This window comes from Eleutherodactylus coqui, chromosome 3 (assembly GCF_035609145.1).
Source record: "Eleutherodactylus coqui strain aEleCoq1 chromosome 3, aEleCoq1.hap1, whole genome shotgun sequence".
NCBI lineage: Eukaryota > Metazoa > Chordata > Amphibia > Anura > Eleutherodactylidae > Eleutherodactylus > Eleutherodactylus coqui.
The window spans coordinates 278775738-278796804 of record NC_089839.1 but is presented as its reverse complement, the minus strand read 5'-3'; the positions used below and the strand labels follow the sequence as shown (position 1 = coordinate 278796804).

Genomic DNA, 21067 nt, shown 5'->3' with positions numbered 1-21067 from the left:
CATAAATCCCGCCTCCAAGAAGCAATGGCTCTGATTGGTTCTCAAGTGCTGCTCAGCCATTCAATGCTGAGCAGCGCTCAAAACTAATTACAATCATTGTGATATGGAGGTGGGATTTATGAATTGGCTGAGCTGCGGCATTGATTGGCCAATTCATAAATCCTACCTCCACAACCCGATGAATATGATTGGTTCTTGAGCGCTGCTTAGCCAATCAATGCAGCACTGGATGAACCAATCACAGCCATCGTGTTGGTTCATCCAGCACTGTATTGACTGGCTAAGCATTGCACAAGAATCAATCAGAGCCATTGCTTAACCCGTAATCCTGTAACCATGAAGTGATCTTATGTTGGCAGCTAATGACTGCAGAAAATCTACCAGAGCAGCGGGAGGGATGCAGATTGAGCCTACTAGGTAATATATTGCTTTGAAAAAAAAATGCAGCTAGGGCTTTTTTGGGGGGTAGGGCTTATATTTCAAGCCTCCCCAAAAATCCCAAAAAATCAGGGTAGGGCTTATTTTTTGAGTAGGTCTTATTTTTGGGGAAGCATGGTAAAACAGGCCACTGAGATGATGGACAGCCCAGATGGCTTATCGGCCCTATAACAGAATTGAGCTATTTTTCCCTTGGCATGCAACGCCGAATGCCGCCGCACATACATTGACAAGTGCATCACATGCCTAATCCCCATCAGAGTCAGCAGAGCCTTGACAAAACATTGCCTACAAAAACAAACGTGGCTTAAATTTTCTGATTGGACCCCCCCAACTGAGGTACAGATGTTTCCCTCCTTGACTTCCCTTTTGGCTCAAGATATCCTGAGATGAGGGCCATGAGATTACACATAACGAGTATCTCCAGACTAAAATAGCTTTTATATTCTGCAGGTGTAACGAGAACATAATAAAATGCAGTATGGTTCAATACAAATTAAAATGGGGTAAACGGAAAAGCATCATTAAAATTTGAAGGCACATTGTTTTTGGTGCATTTTAACACATCTAAGGAGTAATTAATCACACATGCAAATAAAGTGCTGATGTTATAGTCACAAGTAAGCCGGAGACAGATGTACAATATGGGAGCTCGTATTCTGAGATCTGTCTTCGTTGGAAACTGTAAGACGTGCGAGCTCTCACGGCTGGATGCTAGGACTGAGGCAGATATTACACCTTAGAAGTGCTGAGGCTAAATAACCACAAGACTTTAGAAAGCAACACTTCCCATCTTGTTAAAGCTTACACAGCTTGCTCTTGTACTTTGTTGTTTTTCTGCCTTTTTGTGTCTGGAAATCGACAGTGTGAAGAACGAACCATGGACAGTGTATATAAGATGCATATGATATATACAATTTTCGGGGTATATCAACCATATGAATGCTCCGCAAAACGTTAATAAGCAGCTTCTGGTTCGTGAAATATCTACTAGAGTAAGATGCATTCTGGTCATAGTTTCCCAACTCCTTCCTCACCGGAAGTACAGCTCTGCAGCATTGACTTGTTCAGAATGAAGCCGGTGATTCAGAGAATGGAGACAGAGAAGGGTAGAGATCGCTTCAGCCGCCCACCTCCATTAATTGCAAACTGGCAGTCATTGGTAGATGAACGACTAGCTGTTGATATAGGCCGACAGTGAGAGCTAAAGACCAAGTGACTCCTACAGGTGAATAAGGGAGATAGAACAACACCTCCCTTATTTGCATATTACCCAGAGGAGCATGAATGGCCTTTTAAGTTTCCTCACTCACCTTCTAGGTGCTCTCCCTAAGGAGAAAATATACAATTTCTGATCCACATCCCACAGGTGAGCGAATTCTCACTCAATACTCTGTCGGTGGCTGCGTGTACACGGAGCGACTATTGCCTGAAATCACTGTTTCCAGCGATTATTTGGGCAATAAATGCCAAGGTACCTTAACACTAACTCTAATCACTAGAGATGAGCGAGCGTACTCGGTAAGGACAGATACTTGAGCGAGTATCGTCCTTACCAAGTACCTGCCTGCTCACCTGCAAAGATTCAGGTGCCGGTGGGAGAGCGGGGTGGAACGGGAGGGAGATTTCTCTCTCTCCACCCCCGCTCCCTCCTGCAACACAGCGCTCACCCACGCCGGCACCCGAATCTTTGCGGGCGAGCAGGCAGGTACTCGGTAAGGACGATACTCGCTCGAGTATCTTTCCTTACCGAGCACGCTCGCTCATCTCTACTAATTACCATGACAACTGATCTAATTTCATACTGCCCAAATTCAATAAGGAAAAACAGGTCCAACCTGCTTGCCTCCCAGCAAAAAAGCAATTTCAACACAAAGTATCATATATGTAAAGCATCAGGCACATTTTCGGCATTATTATTAGTATTTGTTCCAAAGTTCTTGAAAGCCCCAGAGGTTCCCATAACAGTTTGCTTATGCCAAAGACGTAACGCCTTAATTATTTCTAGTGAGGAGTGAGTTTTTGAAAAGTTTGGTTCAGCTGGTTCCCCAAAGTTTTGCAAAAAGTTCTGTTCGGTCCAAATCAGTTCGAACTGAAATGAAAGTTCACCAAAACCTCTAAAACTGTTGTATAACATGCCACAGATACCCTGATATTGCCTGTTCAGTAGCAAATAACCCATTAGGACATGGCATAGATGTCTCTATAAGAACTCAGTCTGCACTTACTAAGACTTCTCCCCGAGTCCAGAAAAACCAAAATACAGGATGTGCCCCACAAAAGAGATCCGAAGAGTCTTTACCAATTATATATTATCTGTCTACATGTTGAAACATCAGAGATGTGTTTCAGATAGAGATGAGCGAGCATACTCGCTAGGGGCAATTACTTGAGCGAGCATTGTCCTTAGCGAGTACCTGCCCGCTCGGGAGCAAAAATTCGGCTGCCGGCGGCGGGCGGGGAGCTGTGGGGGAGAGCGGGCAGGAATGGAGGGGAGATCTCTCTCTCCCTCTCTCCCCCCCTCCGCACCCCCTGCTGACTGCCGCAACTCACCTGTCACCTGAGCTGGCAGCCGAACCTTTTCTTCCGAGCAGGGAGATACTCGCTAAGGACAATGCTCGATCGAGCAATTGTCCTTAGCGAGTATGCTCGCTCATCTCTAGTTTCAGAGCATGAAACTCCCTTCTCAATCCACAGGCATATGTTTGTAGAATAAGTAAGGAGTTTCATGCTTCGAAACGCATCTCTGATGTTCCAATAAACAGATAGATGGGTTCATATTGGTCTGAAACTGCCCTTATAGTGAGTAACGAACATGGAACAAAGTGAGTTCGCACAGTATTAAGTAACAGCAGAGTGAAACTCAGATTGTTTGTTTAGTGCCAGGTCCTCTTGTTGCTACTTTGGTACTCTTGTTACTACTGTGTTTTCACCGCGTTTTACGAATGCGTTTTATGGACACGTGATACACAATGAATGGAGTCAATGACAGTCAATGGACTGTGATCCATTTACTTGAGCGTGTAGACACTGCATATCAATACGCATGAGAAATAGATCGCAGCATGCTCTATTTCTCTGCATACCACGCAGCATGAGCTCTTGGGATTTTCATAGGTTGCGTATGAAATGCCGTCCACTTACAATGCATCGCATATAGGCAACGTTTTCATACGCATCCCCGCTCTGAAACAGAGCGAAGAATGTAGAAAAAATGGTAAAACGCTACGGGAAGACCCGCATTTTTAAGCATACGCCCGTGGACATGAGTGCTTACGCTGATACTGATATAATCATCATTTCTGTATTTTTTTATATAAAAAGTATATTTTTGTTAACTCCATCGTATGCTGAAAATTTAGTCGCACACTACCTCCTCATGACATTGAAGGGAAAGCATAGCTGAAATGTGAACAGAATCTTATAGCGGTAGGAGGAAGCAGGCTATTATTGGTAAGTCGCTCTTGATTTGATGGAAATCGGTAAGAGTACCAAGACTTTTGGCAGTCAACTGAGGAAATTTTGGCACTGTCCCTCCTCAATCAGTACGACTGGAGGGTATGCGGATTCCGTTTTTCATTTTTCCTTGCAATTTAGAAAGTAAAAGCAGAACTCTGATGAGTTGCTGTGGGCAAGGAGGTCTTTTTTGTCTGAGATGTTTTTGATAAATGAGATCCAGTATTTGCAAATCACCACACAGAATCTATAATTGAGTCTCGCACGGCAGACTGTATTTTACTATCATGCCATTTTCTTCGTCTTATTTCTCAGCCATCTATTCTGCTTATGGGAAAGTTCCTGAAATAAATGTGTGTAGTTGACTTTGTCAGTATCGCTAAATCAGATCAGTTACATATTTGGAGAGAATTTACTGCCACAGCTAATAAGGAGCAGATCCATCTCTTAGACATCTCTTTAGTATGCACGGGAAGCTGTCTTTTACTGATACTTAGAACAGGAATCGCATTGTACAGATTGTACCCACAGAGGTTTATCCATAGGACTGTTTACAATAGTCACAGACAGAGCTTTGTCAATGGTGCCACATCATCTGATATCAGGATTAATGAGACAGGGCATCTTAGATACAGCTAAGTACAGACAATCCCAGAATGACAGTGCTTTCAGAATTACTGGCTCCTATAACGGAGCTCAGAGATTTATCAAGGATGCTACTCCAGAGGATGAGCTCAGAGCTTTACATATTCTAAAGTGGAATAAATCCTTCAAATAACATGAACTGAAAAATGTATATAAAAAAAAAAATCATCCGCTGTACTTGTACAAAAAACTGAAATTGGGGTATTTCAAGTTCAGTAAATAAATGTTATTTTTTTTTTGTATACTAAAAAGTTATTAAACTTTCCAATAAACTTTTTGAATCCATTCTTCTTGGTTTTCGAGATCTTTGATGGCTGCCATTAAAAAAAATTGAAAAAAGAAGGTGTTGCCTGTAGTAACCTATCCAATTACCAAATGAAATAATACCAGCCTAGTCTAGAGATGAGTGAGCACGCTCGGTAAGGTAAGTTACTCGAGCGAGCCTTGCTCATCTCGAGTAAGTGCCTTCTCCTCCAAGCATGCTTGGGGGGGGGGGGCAGGGGTGAGCGGTGGAGGTAGCGAGAGAGATCCCTCTCCCCCTAGCTCCCCTCCGCTCTCCCCGCTGCCCCCTGCTGCCCCCCCTGAGCACGCTTGGAGGAGGCAGTTACTCGAGATGAGCGAGGCTCGCTTGAGTAACTCACCTCTCCGAGCATGCTCGCTCATCTCTACAGCCTACGCTTGAAATAGAAAGTTGGTTGGTTTGGGCAATATGTCATCTTTTTTTATGAAATGTTTTTTAAAAATCAATACCTTTATTTCAGTTCCTTTTTAAATTGGTCACCTATCAATATGACACATAGCCGACTCATATAAATGTGTGCCCTATTAGAGTTGAATGTGTTTGCAAAAGTTAGCAACCCCTAGTCTATCCTGTAAGGCAAAATCTAGTGTGATCTATTTGCAAATATTATACACTATCCTGCCAATAGTGTTTGGACCCCCCTATTAAGAGAATGGAGATGTGTCTTATTAACATTCCATGTGCTCTAAACCATGCTACATAAGATTCAGACCCTGGGAGGTGTCATTCATAGTTTGTGACAAAAACTGTACACTACTGGATATATGGGTTATGCCGCTGTACATAAGCCATCCATCATGAAGCACAATGCATCATCCTGTCTACAATGGTGCATGGAGTGTCATCATTAGACAGTTGAGCAATGGAAGAATGCTCTATGGAGTGACCAATCATACAACTATTTCTTCAAATCAGGTGGAGGTACCTGGGTGTGAAGGAGCCTGGGGAACGCCTTTTGCCTGAGTGCTTTGTGTCAACAGTTAAGTATAGTGAAGGTTCCGTTATGGTCTGGGGATACTATTTTTTGGTTCTTGCTCTGGTGTCCAATTACTTTTGGTAGGTGAGGTTCGTGAAGAGGGCTAATAGATAGCCATGTCCCTTCTGTAATTTGTAGACTCATTCGAAGCGGGATTTTCTTTGAACAATTCTGTGTGATCCTGTTTGAGCAGTATGATGACAGGCCAAAGGGGTTTAGTAAAATGAGTGATTTTGACTACTAATATGCAAACTAACTTATTTCTAATAGGGAATAATGTAAATGTCTTAATTGAAAGAAACTTTTTTGGGTGGAAAACTCAGTAATTGGCCCATATTCTAGGAGGCTTTCTGTGGAAAGGCCTGCAGAAACAATGTGAAATTTCTTTGCCTTACTCTGGATCAACATTGGGGCGGAAACAGGCTGAAGGGATTGGGCAGTTGTCTTTTTTCAGCCTAACATACTATGTAAAAGATTTATATACTCAAATGTCCCTTTAATTTAACTACATATTATCTAAGCAGACATTGAGACTAGTGTTCAAGAAATCCATACATCTAAGATTGCATTCAGGTTTTCACGCTGAGCCGATATACGTCATTCTCATCTGCAGGGGGGGGGAGATGGAAGAGCCAGGAGCAGGAACTGAGCTCCCGCCCCCCTCTCTGCCTCCTCTCCACCCCCTCTCCGCCCCTCTGCACTATTTGCAATGCAAGGAGGCGGGACAGGGGCGGGGCTAAGTTTGGAGGAATTAGCCCCGCCCCCGTCCCACCTCTCCCCATTGCAAATAGTGCAGAGGGGCGGAGAGGAGGCAGAGAGGGGGTGGGAGCTCAGTTCCTGCTCCTGTCTCTTCGATCCTCCCCCCTGCAAACGAGGACGACGTATATCGGCTCGTCGTGAAACCCGAGCCGATAAACGTTAGTGAATGCACCCTAAGGGTACTTTTATGTGAGCTGGTAGCCAACAGAATAATCACTCACATGAGCAATTGCAGGCAACTGTTGGACCTCGCAAGCACAGTACCCGACAGGATACTGAGTGGGAAATTGCTTAGTAGTCGCTAGTTGCTATGTTTAAGCTCACTAAACTGGAATGACTAGAGAGCGACTTCTCACTTGTTGTGAATAGGCAGTTTAATGACCGCCTGGTCGCAGTGAATGGAGGCAGGGGGCTGGAAGAGTTCTGCTGTGTTCTCCGCCTTCATTCACTGAATTACTACTGCTCCTGTCTGAAAGCACAGGAGACAATCGTATTGTCTAAAACCCTCCTACAACTTCTACGGCATCTATCTTTTTGCATTCATGAAAACAAAGTCAAGTTATAGCATGAGCCCAGTGATAACGCTAGAATTTGATTTCCTTGTAGATATAATTGGATGAAAATTTATTCCAAAAAGATAGAGAATTTTTAACAAAACCTTGAATTTCAGCAAGGGTATATATACTATTGACTATAAATCAACTTTTTCCCTTTTATTCTATAAATGATTCAGCCAAGTATATGACTGTGAGACAATATTGTAGCACAAAGCTGTATATTAGCACTATCCAGTCACATATAGCGTGTGTTATTAATGTAACCTTTTTTTATTATTCAGTGTCAGCATTATTAGGCAGCACTGTATTCATTCACATCGCAGTCGAAGCTTTCATTTCAATTTCCCTACCACAGTTGCACAGGCACCTGCTACTAAGGCCAAGTTTCTGGGAAGTCAATTAACCTACCAGTGTAAACCGCAGTTACGTGGCAAATATAATGTGTACTGCAAATCACTTGGGTTTTGTACATGATGCCTTCATGGTCTGTCCAGTGCATGACAATCAGCTTACGAAACTTAACGGTGCTGGGAAGAACAAAAATTATCTATTTTTTAACATTTCATTAGCTTAATCCCATTTTGGGGTTATTCCTTGCATCTTTTATCTGCTTATGATTATCTACTTACATGCAGTGATGATTGATTAGTGGAATAATCAGTTTGTGTCCGTATCGGGCTGATTTCATGAAATCATTGTGGATGGGAAGAGTCGATTAGGACTCCCTTTAAAGTCAATGGGAGTAAAAATCGGATTAACTAATTTACCCTCCAAGAGGTCCCCAATGCGGTCAAAGCCATCCAAATTGGATGTAAATATAGACACACATCTGCGGAGCACTGTGCTCCTCCAAAAAATTGGCCAAAACAGTGTACAGTAGTGTAGGGGGTCAATTGTAGCACAGCGGTGTAACTGAAAGCTAAAGAAAGCCCGCATAGGCTCTACTAGATCAAAAATTGCACGAAGTAAGACAGCAGATGTGCTGCTTGTTTTGAATGTAATGTCATACATTTTACAAGCAGAAACTCTGCCAAGTGAACACAATACTCAAGCACGGACCTTCTACAAGGAACAGATGTAGAGCTACCAAAAATGATGCTATGCAAGACATCAGGTGTCCTTCTTATTTGAAAAGCAATGTCATAAAGTTTGCAAAGGTTAAATTCTACCAGAACAGCCAAGCACGGACCTTGTCGAAGGAAAAGCTGTAGAGCTGAAACGGTTTCTTGTGGTTTAGAAGATTATTGTTTTGGGAGAAGGAGAGCAGTAGTAGTTCTCCCAACAACAGCAGTAACAGCACCTTGGGGGTAGAATTTGTTCTTCATGGAAATGTTGGAGGCAGGAGAAAGAGCAGCAGCATCACCTTGAGGTCGCAGTGTGTTTTTTTTCATATAAATCTATGCTCAGTCATATTTAAGTAAAAATTGCCAGCATGCTAACCAATTAATGGAATCCATTTTTATAAACATCAGACGATCAACATTGTCTGTGGACAGGCAGATGTATCTGTCAGTTATCACACCTCTGCTTTTTTGATAGTACACTGGCAGCAGGGCAGGTGAATAGTTCTACCACATATTCTGCAAATTCTGGCTACTTGTCCAGCTTAGACAGCCAGAAGTCAAAGAGGCCAACATCATGTTTGATTACATCCATGTGGGAGCTGACATGCTCTTGGATCATCATGGATAAGTGCTGTCTGTGACTGTCAGTCCTATCCTGTGCTTTTGCTGCAGGCTGCAATGGGCTGAAAAAAACTGTGCCACACCTGTGTTAAACTTGCCCTGCCATTGATCATGGTGCAGTGGCTTTCTGCTCGTTTGCCTTGATCCACAGAGCTGCAATCCATTGCGGATGCACCCCGATGGCAATGGGGAAATGCTGTGCTCAAGCTTGACAGTCTTTCCTGATAGTACAGCATTTTGAGCTCCCTCTCTACTGCCGAAATGAAATTTGTCCTTTTTGCCTTATAGGGGGGATCAAGGAGGAGGCTACCCAGTAATGATCTGATGTTTTGACGTAGGCTATGCACTGGTCCTTCTGCAAGCACTGTAGCATAAAAGCACTCATATACATCAAAGTGCCTAAGGGTGATGGCCCACATTCCTCAGGTTCAAGCCTAAGAGTGTCCTCTAGCTGGTCTCGCAATCTATATAGAATAGCTGGGCTTAATGATGGATGGAAGAAATGTTGTGTAGATCTCTCCCCTGCCTTTGCTCCTATATTATCCCCCTCCTCTGCACTTTTTTATGGTTAGAGAAATGTGTTGGAGAAGATGTGGGGCCCCAAAGCCACCCTCCCTGTGGTCTGCAGTGTTCAGTAATGGTGATGAACTGACCAGACAGTTGGGAGATTGTCATCCCTTCCTCATCCTCCTCCTGTGACAACAATTCAACATTGACCCTAAGGTCCTTTAGCATTTGCTCCAGCAGACAGATAACAGGCATGGTCATATTGATTAGTGCATCATCCTCAAAGCAAGTTAAAACAGTACATATGACTTTGATCTGAAGCCACTCCTCAGGCATCAAGTGACCAATCTCCATACAGCATCTGCTAATAACAGACACCATTTGGTACTCCATGATCACTCTCTGCTGCTGACTCAGCCTCTGCAACCTATGCAATGTCGAATTCCACCATGCAGGCATATCACAGGTGAGACATATGTGTGGTAGCCCAAACTATCGCTGCATCTCACCCAGATGAGTTTCACCTCACCCACACGAGTCTTTTTCCTCCTAAATGGACTATTTGCCACAGTAAGCACTGGGAGTTGGCACCTTTGTCTCTACATCCTCTTGCATACACATTACCTGTATAGGGCTGACCCACCCTCATCTTCCCGTTTGGAGGAAAAAAATGGTTGGGTATTAGTACATTCAGTGTCTTGGTTCTTCTTCCTCTGGTATTTTGATCTGCCCCATTGTCATCCATGACACTGAATCATAAAACATCTCCTCAGGTTGATCCATGTGGATTGCTTTGCAAGGTGTGATGGATTTGGCATGGGGTGAAGTAAAGGGGGTATGTTCATGGCTGAGTAGTGCAGACTGACTGCAGTGTGCCTGCGACTGGGAGAAAGACAATGTGGTGATACTTGAGGCATGCTGTCATCCACTCTATGACCTGTTTTACATACTACGGATGTAACCCATTGGCACAACCCCTTCTAAGGAATTGCAGTAGGCCTACCTTGCCCACTGCAGAACGTGGAGCTGTTTCTTCAGTGGGAGCCACTTGAAGTGCAAACTTGGCCCAACTTTTACTACCTACACCACCCCCACGACACGTTCTCTACCACCCTTGCTTTCTTCATGTTTCCTTTTTATTTATTCCGCTTTTATTCATCTTTCATTGTAGTTTTATGTAACTTATCAGCTAACTTTGTATTTTTGCATAAAACCACTGCTAGCTGCGTAAAGTCTGCAAACAATTTGTAGTCGCCAGACTGGCAACTTTGAACAACGTCTGAGGCTGCTGATATGCACTGTGTATGTTTGCTGCTTCCCCGTTTGGTGTTTTTTGTTTCATATTAATAAAAAAAGGGCTGTCAATAGTCTGCAATGCCTTGGAGGCATGTTATGTCAGAACAGAAGGTCACAGAGCATAGCTCTATCTTTGTGAGCTGCCTCTATTGCAGCATATTTGAATTCCTCAAACTCTACTGCTAGCAGGGTATTGTCTGCAAATAATTTGTGATGGCTGGATTGGCGACTTTGAACAAGCTCTGAGGCCACAAACAGAGAACTGCTATATTCGCCATGCCAAAGCGCATATTGTCTGTCTGCTTTGCTGCTATATAAATTAACGGCAGCAAAAATATGCCCTCTCCCAATATACAGACCATGCTTCATTTAGGCATATAAACATGATGCAGCTTCTTTCTTTGCTCCTTCCAATAGAACCCTCATTTAGGTTCTCTGCTGGTACACAAGCTTTCATACCAGCAGCAATATATCCTCTGGAGAATATCTGTACCTATTAACAACAAACCAAGTGTTATATAGGCATATAAATGTGCTGCAGCTTCTTACTCTGTTCCCTCTAATATAACACCACTATTCAAGCTTTCACACCAGCAGCAAAATATCCTCTGCAGAATATCTGTCCCTACTAGCAATAGAGTATAGGCAAGTAAACATGATGCAGCTTCTCTGTCCATAGGTAGACACATTATATCATATGGCCACTGACCCCAAACTGTACAACTGACTGCTCAAGTCATGAAGGCATGGACAGACCCCAACAAGACATCCAAACACTTATTAATTCAATGCCTACAAGGATCCAAGAGTATATATGTGCATATAGTAGGCAACCTGTACCAAACAGCAATAAACTTTGTTTGATTCCTTCCAATTTGCTCTCATTTATTCTGGGTATGACTGTACATATTTAAAATGTTTCATGAAATTCCACCAATTCCTTCTGGGTGTAGCACTTTCAATTTCTATTAGTGTTTTTTTTCCCACCGATATGTAGTCTGCCTATGTTCATAACATAAATGCAGTACCAGAACCAAGCTGATAACAAATGCAGCACCAGAACCAAGCTCAGTGCATAGATATAACACTAGGACCAAGCTCATATCATAAATGCAGTCCCATAACCAATCTCATAACACAGACACAATAGCTGAACTATGTTGCACACATTTCAGTGGGCTGACAACAACACCACTGAATATTTGAGGGGAAAGGAAGGAAGAAGGAGGAAGATGTTTAATGTAACTCCTCAAGACACTGCCACACAGAGCAAAACTATCATCTGGCTGGGCAGACCCATAGGGGTGATAACCCAAACCCTACATCCGTCTGGTGCCATCTCTACAGCCTGATGACCAGTGCCCTGTGCAACCACATAGGCCACATGTAGCTTAGGCCATGTGAGTCATTCTGTGGGTAGCTCATGTGTATTGGCATTGTTGTAGCAGTAAAAACTGGGCGCTGATAGGTGACTGAAGTTATTTTATGGGCATTGATATATTATAGCCGCAATATTATAGTTAAATCTGATACAACAATGGTGTGGACAATTCTATGTTAATGCAATCATGTCTAGCCTAGAATGTTTCATAGGCTAAATGGTTGGAAATAGTTGCAAGCTGGCACCACAATGAAGAAATTACTATGACTCTAGTGCTATCAGTCCATGGTCTATTTGAAGCAATCATTTATATGAATAGCTGGTCATGGCCAGGATGGTAGCAGGGGAGAACATACATAAATTTAGCTGGGGTGTGGGCTTTAATGCTTCAATGAAAAAAAAAAAATCTTGCTATTGGTATAGCGCCACCTTATTCCGCAGCACTTTCAAGTAATTTATTTATTACCCCCCACCAAGCTGGGTACTCATTTTACCAACCTCAAATGGAATCAAGTTTGGGCCGGCTACCTGACCCAATTAAACCTGGAACCTTCAGGTCATGAGTGAGAGCTTAGGACTACATTTCAGCTGCCTTAGCACTCTGCACCATACGAGGCTCTGTGATCATTGACCCCCCAAAAAGCATCTAGCCTGCCATACATGGAAGACAAGTAGGCAATAATGAGACTCAAAGCACATCGAAGATCTGATTACACTACAGTAGATGGAGCTGCTTCACTACACAAACAAGTATTTCATTACTGCAGTAATTATAGAATTGTAAATAGCATAAGATATTGATTTACTACAGGTGCTAACATCATTGGTGATTAGGTTTCATCACTTTTGAACCGGGACCAAGGTGCTTCAAACTGCATCTCTGAAGATAACCATTCAAAATGACAAAATCTCTACATATTCCTGTAGTTGTATTTCCTGTCTAGGAGGTGAACAGATGAAGGGTTAGCATGCTTGGTTCGTAATGTCTCTTTTTCCCTCGTCTGATTCTGATTATTATCTGCAGAGTACGACCACTGTTAAGTTTGCAATTATTACTGTCCCCCTTGCTGTTATTCATTATAGATAAGGACTCAACTGAACAAATAGATATGTATCTTCAGAAGGTGTCAAGAAGAACAAAAGAAACAATTAATGCTTCAGTAAAAACCAACAATTGGATATCACTGTTAAATAAATCAGTTCACACGGCAAGGACAAAATTACATTATATGGCTGGAAATAGAGCCATAGTCTTTTTAGAATCCTGTACTATAGACAATAGACATATTTCAGACGATACGTTTTACAAGTTTTGAAGTTGGAACATGATGATTTAGATGCTAATAAATTCCATCCATTTGTCCCTTACTAAAACTCGGCTTGAAAGGCATAACTAGGCAGACTGATTCACCAAAGTTCCAGAAGATTCTGTGGTAGACACACAGTGATGGACCCCAAAGGACCAGCAGAAGACAACCTCACTTGGGTCTTACTTTGGAGCAATTACTTGCCACTTGTCATGGCCACGACTAAGGATCAGGACTGGGTTGACGTCACTATGTATCAACCCCAGCCAACAGCATCTTCACACCGGTGCATGCTCATCGTCATTTCGGCATTGGAAGCTGACAGTGATACTTCTCTTTTGTACGGGAGATTGGTTGGCTGGGAGATGGAACAACCAAGCCAACAAATTGGCATTAGTCTGTGCATACTTGTTCCAGCTCTTCCTCACAGAAGAAACTGGTTATTTATTTGGTCTGACACTCTCTCTGATCACAGTATTTGAAGGTATCGTTTGGTCAGTGACTACCTCTCAGATTTAGTCTTTGCCTGACTCTCAGTTTGAAGGTGTTTATAGTCATGTTCGGAGCTACTGGTTCATTCCTGGATGTCAGTTAAAGATAAGCCTGTCTGTAGAGCTACTTATTAGGGTTTAGTAACAGTTTATACTTTGTGTGTATATCCATTCTTTTAGGACATAAGAAATGTGCCTAGGTCAGATGTAACACGACTAAGGTCTATTTCTTATTGGCTGATTCACAAATAATCTATTAGACCTTATTGATGATATGTCAAGTGAGATAGTTTAGAATGCAGTTAAAAGGGTTCTTTATAGATGGATGGTACACCCTCTGAATAATTTTCAGGTGGGCACAATGAATCCCAGTATGATATCAGATGTATCCAATAAATATCCCATTTTTGGACTATAAGACACACATGACTATAAGATGCATTCCAGGTTTTGATAACAAAATATATCAAAAATATACTTAATACTAATTAAGACTTCCCTGGTGGTCTAAGGAACTGAAGTGGTCAAGGTCATGAACTTTGGTGGTCTAGGGTAGTGCCTTCTTTCTGGGTATTCTTAGGTAGGTGGGGTTGTTAATAACTAACAGTCTGCTCCTGCTAAACTCACTGAACAAGGAAACCAATAGCACTCAGGTATCTTGTATTGCAGGCATCTTATTGATTTTCTAGTGACCATTAATACCTGCATGCAAGCAGTTCTAGTGTATAGAAAAAACTTTTTTTGCTGCTTATATGCTGCTCAAGTCTAATTCTTTTCAATGGTCACATGATAATGACATAATGAAAGGTCCTTCAAACTAGCACCTTTTTATCTTTACTGCTGCCTCCATGAATGCTGCTAAAGTTAGGACCTGCATGATGGGAGGTCAGTTCCATCCCTCAGGAAATGCTTACTTTCCTCCGTGCACTGATCACACAGAGAGAAGAGTGCAGCCACACAGTTCTCAAAGTGATATGGCAGGCGCTTAGTCAGCACTCTGCTTGAGTAAGGAAACAATTATGGGCAGTGTCAGAATCTCCTGACTTCAGACCATAAGACACACTCACTTTATAGCAAGGTTTTTTTCTTGCTAAAAAATTAAAGGGGTTGTCCCGCGGCAGCAAGTGGGGTTACACACTTCTGTATGGCCATATTAATGCACTTTGTAATGTACATTGTGCATTAATTATGAGCCATACAGAAGTTATTCATTTACCTGCTCCGTTGCTAGCGTCCCCGTCGCCATGGTGCCGTCTAACTTCAGCGTCTAATCGCCCGATTAGACACGCTTGCGCAGATGGGTCTTTTCCCTTCGGCTCGGTTCGGCAGCAGCGGCGTTCTGGCTCCGCCCCCTTGTACGCGTCATTGCATAGCTCCGCCCCCGTCACGTGTGCCAATTCCAGTCGATCAGGAGACTGGAATCGGCACATGTGACGGGGCGGAGCTACGCGATGATGCGTACAAGGGGCAGAGCCAGAACACCGCTCGTGCCGGACCGAGGGAAAAGACCCATCTGCACAAGCGCGTCTAATCAGGCGATTAGACGCTGAAGTTAGACGGCACCATGGCGACGGGGACGCTAGCAACGGAGCAGGTAAATGAATAACTTCTGTATGGCTCATAATTAATGCACAATGTACATTACAAAGTGCATTAATATGGCCATACAGAAGTGTGTAACCCCACTTGCTGCCGCGGGACAACCCCTTTAATTTTATAATCCAAAAAGTATGGCATCAATCAATAAAAAAAATAATGTATACTTTATTAGAGACACTAGCTCTTTCACATTTGGAGCTTCCCTGTATGAATATTAAACTCGTGAACCTGGAGTGCAGCATAAAATTAAACGGCAAGTTTTCCATGCATCAGTTTCATTGGGAATCCACATTTGAATTGAAAAATTCTGAGTTTTGAGGGACTTCCAGCAAGGCCTGGTTGTCGATGCTAAACTACTGTGCTTCCCCACAAATAAGACACTGTTTTATATTAATTTTTGCCCCCAAAGATGCACAGGGTCTTATTTTCAGGGAATATCTTATCATACTTACCTAGCAGGTGCTGACCGTGTCCTTCCCAATGGTCTCCGGAGTTCCGACAGGCTTGCTTGCAGCCTTAAACAGCCACCGACAGAAGATCGCTTGCTGGTAATGGGGTTGCTAAACCCTGCCTCCATCAAGCAATTACTCTGATTGGTTCTCAAGTGTCCCAGCTCCATCAATCAATGCAGCACTCAATAAACCAATCACAGCCATTCAATTCGGGCGTAGGTCTTATTGTCGGGGAAACACGGTAGACGGGGCCAGGATTTCCAACCTTGTGGAATTTTCTTGCAGGACAGTGTAAAGAGTATATTAAGAATGCCATGACTAAGGAAAAACATACAGGGGAAGCAAATTCAGTGGACGTAAAACAACTTGTTGACAAAGGGGGGCCAGAGGAGAATGTCAAAAATCATTCTGATGAACAGGCGCTGAATAGTCAAGTAAATTGCAATCAAATACAACACTGTTGCTCAAACTAATGTCTGGGAATGTCCAACAGCAGTTCCAGCGCCATTGCTGTCTAAAAGAAACAGAAAGGTGAGACTCCAGTGGGCAAAAGAGCAAAAATTGGAACACTGAAAAGAAGAAAGTTTTATTGTGCCATGGAACAAGCAGCAACAGTCCATGAACCCCTCATGGCAAGTGTCAACAATTCAGGCTAATGGAGGTGGAGTAATGGTATGGGGAATGTATTCTTGGCACATCATTTGTCGTCTGATGCCTCTGGATTGAGGTCACAACAAATTTATATGATTCTGATGGCCAAAGGAGGCTACTAGATGGGTATCTCTACTAATGTGGCCAATCAAGGTAGTAACATTCACCTAAAACTAATAAATGAGCTAAGTATCACTAAGAGTTCAATATACAATCTAATTAACAATTGAAACAACATCATACATCCATGACTGTGTATTGAAAATCCATAACCTGTATATTAACTGTAGCTTTCAATCAATTTCTTTATGATTGGTCAGACTGCTAAACACAAGTCAAGCTTACAAGCAACGATCAGCAAAAAAGTCAGACATATCCAATAAAATTCCAGTGACTCAATGGTTTCGCATTAATTGTATCCAAATGTTTTGGAAAAGAATTGCGCCAATCTTCACTACGTGGGCTAATTGTTCATTGTTATGACTATTGTTAGTTATGGCAAAACTTTTTGCATGCCTTCTTTTTTTTGCCCTGTAGTCACATACTTGTATTATTTAGCGATGTACTGCAGTGCCAAGATGCTGGAGAGACATACACTGTATTCCCGTGCTCCAAAAATAACAATGTGCAAGCAGTAAAAACTAACTCTACCATATAATTACAATAACTAAAAAGACAGGTGTGTATTGATGCAAGGAGCGAGACAATAATCATACATTCAGGATTTTCCTGTGAAGCAAGTGATATTTTTTATTTACAGTGAAACTTTTCCAAAGGACCCCCTATTTCCAAAGACCAGCTCTTTACCTAGACCAAACTTTCCAAGACAGATTTTCTGTGCCATTACATACTTTGCATATTTGGCATATTTTTTGCGAAGACCACCCCATAGAAGACCATTTCTAATGGTGGTCATCTCAAAGGGGTTTGATTATATTTAAATATGGCTAGGCTTCCAGATTGCTGTACACATGAATTGAGCTTACAGGGACATACTAGTACAGAAGGAGTCAGGGCTCTGCCCATGAGGCATAAAATCTATTAGGGAACAGTCAGTAAGTGAGGGTAGAAACTGTTTCTTCAATTGAGTACTGAAGACAAGGTTATTGTAGGCTTTTATTGAAGAGTTGAGTTTTTAGCTTGCGTTTTAAAGTTTCGAAGAGTGGAAGAGAGTCTTATGTGTTGGGGCACTAAGTTTCAACATATGGAACATGCACAAGAGAATTCTTGGAGATAACGATATGAGGAATGTACAAGAGAAGAGCAGAGAAGGAAGTCTTGTGAAGGCCAGAAATTACCAGTGGGGAAGTATCAAGAGGTTAAGGCAGAGATGTGTTGAAGAGATTGGTTGTAGACTGCCTTGTATGTCATTGTCATTATTTTATAATGCATTGGTCTAGAGAAACAAGGGGATAGATGTACTGACTAGATAGAGAAGTTGAGGATGAATTGGATAGATGCAAAAGTGCTGGATGGAAGGCAACAAAGTAGGCTGAATATCTCTTACCTTTGCTTATATCTTCAAATTCAAGCCACAGTTGTCTCTGAACTTGCCGGTTGGGATACCAAATAGAGCAGGTTTCCTCGAATCCATACACTGCCTCCTGAATGTAATGGTTTCCAAACTGTTCTAATAGCGGCATGAATTCTAGTCGGGATATAGCTCCATCAAGAGCATGAAGGGCATGAGTAAAAGCTGGTGGAAAAAGAAAGTAAAATAGAAATCAAATAAGACATCATGAAGGGCATATGAAAGATAAATCAAAACATATGACAAGTGGTAACAAAAATCTCCCCGTTGCAGAATTTCTCCCCCATATTATTAGAACCGCTTAACATTTTTCGGAGTATTTGGAATATAGCTTTGTAATAGAAATCTAGTCAAGTTGACAATACACTACTATATTCAAGAATAGTGTAATCCCAGAGTAATAGATCAGTCCTAGTCAGACCTTTCAATGCCTGTTCGCTACGCGGAAAAATCTGTCATCGGGGAGATCTTACATAGGTCGTCTGATTTCCAACTAATTCATGTCAATTTAAGAGCCATTCATGACTCAAGAGCAGTTCATAGTATAGATTATAGATGTTGTATCAACCTGAGGAAGAAATTGATCTGGCTTTGAAACATGGAGTCTGTTTTTTTCACTATTGTCAATAAATTACTACTATGATGGTTCCGTTTTTAAAGGAGTTATCCAATTTGTTTGTCATACTTGTTAAAAGGATCCTTTAACAACCTTGACACCAAACCAATCACAAAATTTCTTCTTGCTGGAATGATGAGCAGTAAACTGAGTGGAAACCTGGTAGTAAGTGTTCCATTTCCCTGCAGCGCCACCACAGGGAAAAAAGAATATTACACAGTCCCCATTCACATGAGTGGGTTGTATGTCTAAGGCAGGGTAGATGCGCATTATAACCCCTCTGAATTCTGGCCAAGATAAGAGGACCCAGATTGAAAGATATTAAAATAGCTTTTTATAACCATATTTTCAATCATTTGAACTGTCATTGGTCCATTAATACTGGTTGTATTTACACCGGATGCTACAAGAGGAACAGAAACTATATGATATGGTGCTGTATATTTATTGGACGTCCAAGTCAATGTTATGAGGGAGCAAGTAGTGACGTAGATTTCACCACATTACTGATATGTAATGCTAGCGGTCAGGAACGCTATCTTTTCTCCTTAGAGAGAGCACTTAGAAGGTGAGTGAGGAAACTTATAAGGCCATTCTGCTCTTCTGGGTAATATGCAAATAAGGGAGATGAAACGATACCTCTGCAGTGCCACCTAAAGGCAGCATACCTACAAGTCAATATTAGACTCTTTATACAAGCCTTGTAAAGGCCTTATAAATCTCCTGACTCACTCACCTTCTATGTGCTCTCTGTAAGTAGAAAATATAGTGTTCCTGACCCACATCACAGGCCTCTCGCTATCCAAGTCTGAAACTTAGTACACATTGATGAGGGGCAAACACCCCAAAGCAGCTGCCTGTGTATGGATTCTGTCTTGGCTTTTAATCCCAGTCATTGTTACAAGGCTTGTATAAAGAGTCTAACATAGACTTGCAGGAATGCGGCCTTCCAATAGGTGGAGCTGCAGAGGTATTATTCCATCTCCCTTATTTGCTAGAAAAATGTATATATGAAAACTAAGTGTGGACACCCACTGGCGATATTTTCTTTCTTGCGCTGTGAGAGCACGTGAAAACTCTCGCCTCACAGCGGAAGAAAGATGCCAAAATACAACCGGCAAATCGCCAGTGTTTTCAATGGGGCCAGCGGCAGCAGCGCTATCCCCATTGAAAACATAGAGAGAATACCACGGAATTCTGCCACAGCTGTCACAGCTGTGGCAGAAGTGCAGAATGATATCCCATTGCTTTCAATGGGATCGGCACTGCTGCCGATCCCATTGAAAGCAGTGCTTTCTGGCAAGCCCCGCAGTATGATTATCGGGGAAGGGCTTGAAATATAAGCACTAGCTGCTATTGGCTGAGCCCTCAGCCAATCAGCACAGCCCTTTCAGCTGCTAAAAGTGCTGGATAGCAGTGCCGAGGAGCCAGCCGGAGGACGCGTCTGAGTGGCGGAGAGGTGAGTAATTTTTTTTACCACTTATTGATGATTTTCAGGGAAGGGCTTATATTTCAAGCCCTTCCCCGAAAATCATATTGCAGGGTTTGCTACAAACTATTGCTTTCAATGGGACCGGCGGTAGCGCTGATCCCATTGAAAGCAATGGGATAGCATGCCACAGACTTCTGCCACAGCTGTGACAGCTGTGACAGCTGTGGCAGAGGATTCCTTCATCCCCCGTGGTCCACGTGGGAATGAAGGAAAATCCTGCCACAGCTGTCACAGCTGTGGCAGAAGTCCGCGGCATTCTCCATTTCCTTTCAATGGGGCTAGCGCTGCTGCCACTGGCCCCATTGAAAAGACTGGCGATATCCCGGCGTGATGCCGTTTTTTTTCCCGCACTGTGCTGCGAGACTTTTCCTTTACTCTCGCAGCGCAGTGGAGAATAAAACGCCAGTGGGTGTCCACCCTAATTCAAACATGTTGTTTGATGACTTATCTGCTGGTCAGAACGTCACATCCAGTACTGACCAGGACAGGTGAAGGAAGTGCCGTAGCTGCGTGGCTCTACCACTGATATCAATGAAGGTGAAGCTAGCGTACACACTTAATCTCATGTCTGCTTATGGCAACATCCAGCCGGCTGCACTGGTCAGCAAACTGGACGATCAGCTGATGGCCGGGGGTCCTGAGCGGTGGACTCCCTGTCCATCAACTACTGATAGCATCTAGATGACATCAGTAAGAAATAGAGGAGAAAACCTATACCTTTTTATTTGTTATTGCATGATTTAAGTTCAGGAAGAGCAAATAGTTTACGTTAACAAGTACTCAACATCTCCATCTTCTGCTGCAGTGCAAAGTTGTGTGCAAAGGATACATTGTTGCCCAACAGCAATTACTTCATCTGGTGTCAATTGTCCAACTGCACTCACTATTCTGTTACACAGGATGATGATGTAATTCACAGGCGTAGCA

The 21067-nt window shown here is 42.6% G+C and overlaps 1 protein-coding gene across 2 annotated transcripts in view; it reads right to left on the bottom strand.

The window, feature by feature from the left end:
* The window catches only part of ASTN1 (astrotactin 1), a 516497-nt gene that overhangs the window by 34055 nt on the left and 461375 nt on the right, over positions 1–21067 (bottom strand). For both annotated transcript variants that reach the window (XM_066597485.1, XM_066597486.1), the window contains exon 16: positions 18009–18197. In XM_066597485.1, coding sequence (XP_066453582.1) covers positions 18009–18197 — 189 coding nt within the window. The remainder of the gene's footprint in view (positions 1–18008; positions 18198–21067) is intronic.